General features: G+C 39.3%; 1 protein-coding gene across 1 annotated transcript in view; it reads left to right on the forward strand.

Annotated features, from left to right (window-relative positions):
• Nucleotides 1-8,670, forward strand: part of LOC145391898 (E3 SUMO-protein ligase ZBED1-like) — a 74,161-nt gene extending 65,491 nt beyond the window's left edge. The window contains exon 3 of the mRNA XM_080266397.1: nucleotides 8,631-8,670. Coding sequence (XP_080122523.1) covers nucleotides 8,631-8,670 — 40 coding nt within the window. The remainder of the gene's footprint in view (nucleotides 1-8,630) is intronic.
• The last annotated feature ends 1,180 nt before the right edge of the window (nucleotides 8,671-9,850 follow it).

The following is a 9,850-nucleotide window of genomic DNA, read 5'->3' on the forward strand; positions in this document are numbered from 1 at the left end:
TTACCTTTCGTGGCGCGGCGTGACATTATATCTTCTATATAGCCCTACCTACCACCACTACCACCACAACCACCTCTACCACAGCTACAAACAAAACCATCACTATTATTATTGTCCCCGAACCTACAAACATTAGCATCACAACTACCACGACTGCCTACATTATCATCACAACTAAAGCTACAACAAATAATCATTACCACAACTACCACTGCCACAAATACCACTATCACAGCTACCATCCTATCTCAGCAATTACTATCCCCAAAACTATCACTACTACAAGCATTAACATCACAACTACTATTGTAACTAACATCATCGCAACTAACACTACTACCGACATTACCACTCCTACCACTACCACTACAACTACTACGACTCTCACAACTACCGCTAATACTAATACTACCACCGCATCAGGTACTACCACTGCCACAACTACTACCACTACCTAAATCGCACTTCTATCCACAGCTATCATAACTACCAATATCACCACCACAACTACTAACACAACCACAGCTGTTACCAATATTACCGTCAGAACTACCGCTATTACCAACATTAAGACAACTACCACCAGTACAGCTACTACTACTACTACTACTACTACTACTACCACCACCATCACAGCTACTACTACTATTACCTCAGTTACTACCACTACCACAACTACAGTGCTACCAACATTACCACCACAACTACCACTACTACCAACATTAGCACAACTACCGCTACCACAGCTCCTACCAGTCCCACCCACTACAATACCCACACCAACTTTCTCTGTCAACATACCACCACAACCATCACTACGAAACCTACAACCACCACCATGACTATTACTACTAAGGTTACAACTACCACCACTACCACAGTAGAACTATCTCCACAACTACCACCACTACCAACATCACTACCATTATCACCACTACCATTTCCATCACTATGATCCAAACATTACATGATTTTTCACCCAAATTAGATGTGGAAAACCCACACATCAGTATCACTTATTTTCTTGGGTAAATTTTGAGGTTTTATCCATTAAATATTTCCTTATTCAGTAATTCTCTCTCTCTCTCTCTCTCTCTCTCTCTGTTTGTGCAATGCAGTGGTGTGTAAATTACAGAGCTTTGCATTACAACCTAAATTTATTTTTGTAAGCGAAATTAACATTCGCTTTTCAGTAAAATAAACAGCATAATTTTGTTGTGGTGGTGATGGTGATGATGATTATGATTATGATTATGGAGATGAAGATATTAATTTTGTCATCACTCCCATTATTATTATTATTATTATTATTATTATTATTATTATTATCATTATTATTATTTTATTATTATTATTAATACACCTGACACGCAGCGCGAACGGGTTATGTGTTTTGTGTGGTTAGTTTGCTCTACTATCTGTCTAGTAACAACATTACGGAGGAACTATTAGTTGGAATTACATGAAATATGGAATAATGATTGAGAACCATCAGAAGGACGTGTGGTTGCATTATGTTAAAAAATAGTTATAGGTCATAGTTCATAGCCAACGTCAACTGAAACTGCAGTGATCCAATGTAGGCTAAAGTTGGTGGAAGGGTTTAGGGTCAGAAAAGGATGAAACTTTTTAATTCTGAAAACTGAGGGTCATAAGTAAAGGTCATAGGGAAAAGATCTACGTTTGGCACTTTGATTAAAATAGTTTTCATTCAGTTTAATCCGAACTTGGTAACTTGGTGCAATGGTTTATGGTTAGCCACGAACGAAGTGGTTTTATTCTAAGAGCAACAGATCTAAGACCAGCGTCACAAGACAAAAGACAACTTATTTAAACACATTGAATTCATCTGGACCTGGCTTGATGAACGCTTTGATGTTTAAGCAAGAATGAAGTAATTTGATTTCGAGAATAATCAATCAAGGATCAAGGTTACAGGCCAGGGTGAAAATCTCGGCCTTCGAACTGCTGTGGGGTGTGGGTACTACTACACTATGTGAATACTGTTTCCTACTTTATTGGTAGTATTGCTTTCAGTATGTAACTATTTGTGTCTCTAGTCCCTTTCAGGACATGCAGCATCTAAAATACATTTTGGCTAACCTCAGAATAATTTTATTGGAGTAGCCTGTCATAATGAACGAACTGCAGGCAATGTCCCAATGACATGTAATTTTTAACAATGCTTCTCAGGCTAACTCGAGATCAATATATTCACCAGACAAGTGAATTCTCATCAGGTAAAGCTTAAGACAAAAGTTTTAAACCACTTATGGGTGGGATAAACCAGTTCCATACTTGTGGGGATTCTGAGTCCCGTCCCACTCTTGAATTTCTCTCTTTTTTTTTTTTTTTTTTTTTCCTAAAACCGTCTTTAGCCCTTTAATTACTTGGTCAAATGACGTCTTTTACATTTTATTCGCGTTTTTACATATCAAACTTAGGGGAAATGTCCTGTTGTAAAATGGCTAATGAAATATCTATCTCTATTTAACCTCTTCAGTTCAGGAGCTAGGCACAGTCGTCGTATTAGTCACAGAAATTAAAGATACGTCATTAAAGCGATGTAGTTAACCTTCTGAATATCGGGATAACTCCAGAATTGCATTCCGGTTAACGCCACACGATTGATTTTAGTCGGCAGTAATTCCTAGGCTGGGGAATGCTTATGCTGCATCACTAATCCTTTCACGGCCTAACAGATCAGCACTTTATTCCCGCAATATGTTGTTAAGCTAAGAGTGATTCACATGACTTCGTGTTGGTATTGTCCATTTGCTGTTAATTTAGTGCCTCTTATTTTCCGCTCTGTTTATTCCGTGCTTGTGCAAACATTCCCCTGGCATTGTCTGACCTCTCTCCCTTCTGTAGCCTCTTCCTGTTTCAGAGTTGTGGACTAAAGGCAAAATATCAGGTCTGCACTCTGTTACATGTATTCTCTTTACGTATTTCTCTCCATTAAAAGCGAAGCAAGTATAGGATCGTGGCAAAATCGTGTAAAATTAATGTTCTTGATGTTCACCCGCGCTGCTAAGTGCTAGGCATCTACACATCACTACTTCGATACTAATGCCCATTATGTACAGTACACTGAATATATGTAAGGATCGTATAATTAATGAATGGGGTTATAGTAATAGTAGCAGTATTATCGAGACATATATGTAGGTCTCTCAAAATGATCCCTGGCCTTTTTTAACTACTGTATATACAAATCGTGTGACTTATTTCTTGACCCAGCGTTTCGTCCAAATTTCCTTTCTTTCGGACAACAGAACACGTATTTATCACATAACTACCACTCACCACCTGGGATACTCTACTCCACTTATTCCACCACCTGTGTTTTAATGGAATGGAAGAGGGGAGATGTAGACCGAGGAGGAAATGGAGAGATAAGGTGCAAAAGTATGTATCTTCGGAGGCATAATGTTTCGTGGAAAGAGGAGAGGTAACTGGGTAAGACCTTTTGTTAAGACTACCTCTCACAGGATGAAGCATCAGTCAGTAGATGTAAGTCGACAGATAGACCGATAAACTGTAGATAGATACAGAGAGATAGAGATGGATGGACAGATAGGCCGGTACTAGGTAGAAAATGCAGAGAGAGAGGGAGTGAGTTAGATAGGTTAGTGTGATGATAAACTAGAATATGACAAGCGAATCCCTGTCAGAATTAATTAATTTTAAGAGCTGTTGATATCAGTCTTAGTCCGAGTAAAATCATGTGGCAAAGGTAAAATTGATATAGTTCAGACCTTCATAGGCCTGGAAAGGAACGCTACAGAAAATGTGAAAACTTAATACTAATGCAGCCCAGTTTCATAGCTCTGTCCGTCTGTCTGTCTCTCTCTCTCTCTCTCTATCAGTTGGACTAGAACACTAGAGTTATCCCGACCACAAGAAGGTTAAGACAAAAGACGAAGCAAAAAAGGCAGAAAAAAAGGAAGGAAAGAGAATGCAAATAGTCACATATCCATCATCTACTTAAACTAACATTGGTGGTATGAATCTCAAACAAATTTACAATATATTCAATGTCATAAGTTAGATTTGCTTTTATTAGAGAAACTATACTCCCATTACTCTAACCTTGCTTGAATTTGCGATCTCTCCATCTTGAATGCCGAGTTGTAAAAAAAAGATTAACGCTAGAATATACTGCTAGTCAGGAGGAAGTGCCATGGAAAGGATGTAGAGCTGTAGTATTCACATTTTCTGCCCCTTAGCTGCGTGAAGTAAGCTAAAAAGAAAAAAAAACTGGACAAAGCTAAGGTAAAATGTATATTGACAAGAGGATATTTTCAACGCGTCCCTTCCCTCGTTCTTTCTGCACAAAACATATAACCTACGTTCCTTTTATGGTTACTAAGATTTTTTTTTCCCTAGAAGGACCAGAAGACGTAAGGGAGCTCTGTATTCTCCTTTCATTGTAGATCCAGCAAAGAAAAATGAAAAAAGAAAAAGAAATATTTGCGATCGGATGTTTATCGTGAGGTTGTTAAACTCGGCTTGTTATCACCTGGTGGAACTGGACAACACTCACAGGCTTACTAAGTCGTGGTTCCATTACATTCAATGACCTTTAGTTACGAGGTAGACGGGAGACTTTTTAGGTAATATACTCTTTTATTCTAACTTTTTCGTCTTTTTGCAGCTGATTCCACGTAGCTCAGCGGCAGAAAAAGACAGTATCCTGGTTTTTCATTCTCTGCACTGCACTTCTTGACTAACAGCATATTCAAATGTTAATCTATTGTCACAACTCGACAGTTTAGATGGAGAGACGACAATTTTAGGCAAAATTAGAGTAAAAAGAGTACAGTCAAAAAGTCCCTCTATCCTGATTACACCTGGCCATCGACTGAGGTGGGAAGAGTTATAGATCTTTGTCAGGTTAGAACAAACACACTATAGAGAATCCCGGCCTAGGCTCCTCGCTCTTTCCAGCCATAAACCACATTATTTTCACCCCTCGGTAATCAAGCTTCCATAAACATCGTCGGGCGAGCTGTAATTTGCCGTGAAACCAGGAATTTTGTTTGTTAAAAATATAAGACTCCATTTATTCTGACGAGGCCATTTATTACGAGGGGGAAAAAAAACTGAAGGGATAATTAAAATATATGCTAAATTCGTGCGCGAACGGCTTCACATTTTCTCCCGGTCTGCTACACGTCAAGGAACCATATTTAATAAAAGGCTTAACCATCACCTCCTATGACTCACTCTTAGGTAAATAAAAGCGTTGACCTTAGCTACAACACACTACTGGAGCTGTCTCTATCATGAAGCAATTAGTAGTGACAATAGTACACTCTCCGGCTCCTATACTAACCTTCAGCTATGTATAATCAGTTGTTGATGGTTGAAATATGGTTGAAGAGATCTCTAGACCATTGCTGATGTTCACGTAGATTAAAGAAGCTCCCCAACACCTTTTCATAAGCGATTTATTTTGTTCAATACATCTTACTGTCCTCTTGTGTGTCACATAAATCCTTCTAATATCGTCATATCTCTGGATAATCAGCGTACAAAAGGATGTTAACCAACCATATCCGAAAATAAATAGCAAAGGAAGAGGCATTAGGGAGCCTCCTCATCCAACGAGAATACGAGCCTAGGAGATAATTACCCAGTTCGGAAGATAACATTTTCCATGTCTGTTATCATTATCACATTTTTTCATTTTTTTATGTTAATTTGTACACTAGATTCAGCGCTAAGGGAGTGGTTACTGAATGAGTGAAAACAGGAGCATAAAGATTCATTCTTATAACAATGAACTCTCCAATCCCCATAACTTCCTATCAGCTGGAGGAAATCGTCAGGCTTCAGCTGGAACAGATAACAAGACGCAACCATGAGAAGGTTATTATAGTTCCTCCTCTTTACCTTGGCCCAGGTTTTCATTCTGTTGCAGCTTAGTTCACGTAGCTCAGTGACAGAAAACGATAATACTCTGGCTCTACATCTTTTCTACAGCACTTCATCGTGACTAGCATCATCTTGTGGTGTTAATATATTGTTGTAAATCAGCATTCAAGATGGAGTGATGGCAGTTTTCGGCCACGGTAGAGTGAACAGAGTATCGTGACGGTATAAACACTTTCTTATTCCTGTGACTCACTCTCAGTCCTGTGTAATTTTCCCACGGTTGCCAGATGAAAATACTAAAGTTGTCTCGATCATTAGGGGGTTAGCACAAGAAAATCTGAAAATATGAAGGCCAGGCTATAATGAATATGTCAGATTTAGACCTAATTTTCGGCACCCACCTTATTTTTTACGGGATTCTGACAGATTTCTCGCCAGACTGGTAAATAATTTTGCTCATGAGGGACGCTGCTAGGAGATGGTGGAGCTTATCTATCAAGGAATATTTTATTTTGGGAGGATTATCTTGGTTTTTGTCTCTTTGACTAAATGTTCATCACCATCATCATCACCATTTTCAGTCCTCATTATCAATTATCATCATCACCATCATTATCATAATCAATCATCATCATCACCATCATCATCATCATCAATCATCATTATCAGTTATCATCAATCATCATCATCATCCTCGGTCATCATCATCATCAATCATCATCATCATCACTATCAATCACCATCATCAGCACCACCAACACATCAGCTTTTCCTGGTCTATTTTCATAACAAAGGATAGGAGTGAGGTAGGATCCTGAACACAAAGAAACAGAAATGATGAAAGAGGGAGAAAAGTCAATGCCAATTTAATATGTTCAGTTTATTTATAGTTTCCATCGCTAAATCATCATCATCATCATCATCATCACTACCAATATCATCTTGGCATTTTTTCATGTTCTATTTATTTATTGTTACTTTCGTTAAATCATCATCATCATCATCGTTAACTTTTTCCCCAACAAAAGATAGGGTGAGGCAGGAACCAGAAAACAAGGAGAGAGAAATACCAAGAGAGGGACAATAATCAAGAGCAATTTCATATAACCATTGTATAAGCATTGCCCCTGTTGCTCGTTGTAATAGCTTAATTGTTAATGGCTGTTTATTTACGTATGCCACATTGTTTATATTTCTGTTGCGTGAATTTACCAAGGTAAGTTTAATTAGATATGACATACGTTTTAACGGTAGAAATCATTCTTTATACATTTAATTATTTATTGGTGGTGGCAGTTTCCTCTCTCATTCTTTCCTATTTTCGTCCATGTGAGTATCTTGTCTTTCTTGGCGGTGGGGCTCCTCTCTCTCTCTCTCTCTCTCTCTCTCTCTGTATCTATCTATCTATCTATCTATCTCTCTCTCAACCCAGCGAGTTAAATCTATACATGTGACAGATTCATTCCTCTGGTAAAACAGGAGAACCAAAGGGAATGATATAGTGGGGTAAATATGGGTATAATACGTACGAGACGCCTGCATAGATTGAATGAATTATATTGCATTTAATATTCATAGAGAGATACGTTTTTGCTCTAAAGGTGCATATGGGGTGGTTGTGTGTGTGTGTGTGTGTGTGTGTGTGTGTGTGTGTGTGTGTGTGTGTGTGTGTGTGTGTGTGTGTGTGTGTGTGTGTAATAAAAAATATATTATTATTAGTGTGTCATATACTACACTACATATCACGGCATGCATACGGCTTGGAAATATTGAGGAGATGACGTTTAAAGAATAATTGATCCCACGTGTCAGACATCCTACGCATTCGTAATTCAGAAATCGAGGATGAAAAGTTAATACGAGAGAACCACATCACGGTATATTCACTTCAGCTCCTTTGTGCATCTGCCTCAGGGTCTTTCTTATGTATCTCTTGTCTCTGTCATAAGTATTGCCTGTCTCTCACATGATTCTATATATCCCTTCACCCCCATGCTTATCTTCTGGCTCCCCATACTTGTTTATACTCTGTCGCTTCTCTTCTCACTCACCCTCTCTCTTCCTCTTTCTCCCCCTCTTTCTTCCCCCTTCTGTCTGTCTGTCTGTGTCTGTCTGTCTGTCTGTGTCTGTCTGTCTGTCTGTCTGTCCGTCTCTCTCTCTCTCTCTCTCTCTCTCTCTCTCTCTCTCTCTCTCTCTCTCTCTCTTCTCTTTACCATATATACCTGTCACGTCTATATGTACCTTCTCTCACATGTAACCCCTGTCTCTCCCAAAATCATTAATACCCTGTCACCCTTATATGCATCTCTTATGTCCCCCAATCGCATATAATTTTCGAGTATGACACCTATTATCACTTTCCATTTGATGACGCTTTATGTACAGCTGTCATGGTATTCAGGAGGTTATAGAGTTACTGTAGACAGAGGTTAGTGAGTGGTTTAGCAAATTATAGACGAAATGTCATCTAACACTCTCATCTCTCAGGTCTCATTCTCAACTTAATATAATCGTCTGACGATATCTTGAATGAAATATAAAGTCCTCTCAACCATGATAGGGATACAAAGGTTATTAATTTAGGACAGTAAAATCTTGTAATGCTAAGCGGGCGTCCACACCAAATGCTTGCAGGTGCGGGTGGATGCAGATGGGAGTTTGGCATCACCATACAAGTGACCCCAGCGGATACGGGCAGGTGCAGGCGGGAATTTTTATGGGTTAAAGTGATCCTGAACTCCCGCCCACAGCAGCCCACGCCAGCAAGGATTTGGTGTGGGTGCGGCCTAAGAGTGAATATGCAAGCGAAACCATCTTTGCATGCAGAGCCATTATGAATATTAATATCAGGCTGCCTGTGATCTGCTTTCCATTTTGTGATCTCTTAGGCTTTGTTTTCGTCGGCTGAAGACATTTACTAACACCTCTTCTTGAGCAGTTTGATTTGCCTACTGCACCATACTACTGCATACTATTTTAGTTTTTACGTATCAATAAAGACTGCAGTAGCAATATATGCGATAACCTAACATGCCAGACACAGAGATAAGCTGATAACGAGGTGTTACGTGTTGTGAGAATGACTTAATCCCTTTCTGAGTGATGTTTCAAAAAATCTTATTCTTTTTACCACCAGATGGCTTAGTCACCTCTGGACAAACTTTTAGAATTGAAGGAATAAATGAAACCTGGTATGTAACCCATCTTAATCTGAAACAAATCGTCTGGAGATTGCAAGAACAAGGAGCTCTCACAGGGTGCAACATCTGTCCCGTACAAGTGGTCAAAGGGAGCAAACATTTGACTTGCCCTACGACCTTCAGTTAAGACAGATTGTTCTCAAAACTTAATTCACGTGATTCTTGCCCAGCTTTCAACTTTCTACTGTGTTTTATCTGAATTATGTCAAAGCTATGTGAGCCGACCTTGCCCTGTGGCTTTGATATTTATCCTCTAGAGTATGGAATCCCTTCAACCTTGTCTGATCTTCAACGCTTGCATCAAGTTTGGTCAAGTCAGATTAAAACTAAATTGACCTTGCCCTGTAGCCTTGATCTTTGATCTTTTGTTTTAAGAATGGAACTTCTTCAATCTTGCCTGGCCCTTAACATTTTCCCCAAGTCTGATCCAATACTGAATACAAATGTTTGGGTTGTACTGTTCACACACGAACAAATAAGCGCGCGCGCGCACGCACGCACGCACGCACGCACACGCACACACACACACACACACACACACACACACACACACACACACACACACACACACACACACACACACACACACACACACACACACACACACAGGACCGAAAACAGTACACTGGCGATACCGCGCGCTTGTATAATAATAAAATACATCATAATACTGAATGGGCTAAATTGGAGAAGAGCTTTACTGTACAGTCTCGCCAAAAAGTACCCGAACACCTGGGCACGATGGGTACGAAAATGAACGGAAATTAGCA

This window comes from Coenobita brevimanus, chromosome 2 (genome assembly GCF_032717465.1).
Source record: "Coenobita brevimanus isolate Jiangsu-jjx chromosome 2, ASM3271746v2, whole genome shotgun sequence".
NCBI classification, from domain to species: Eukaryota; Metazoa; Arthropoda; class Malacostraca; order Decapoda; family Coenobitidae; genus Coenobita; species Coenobita brevimanus.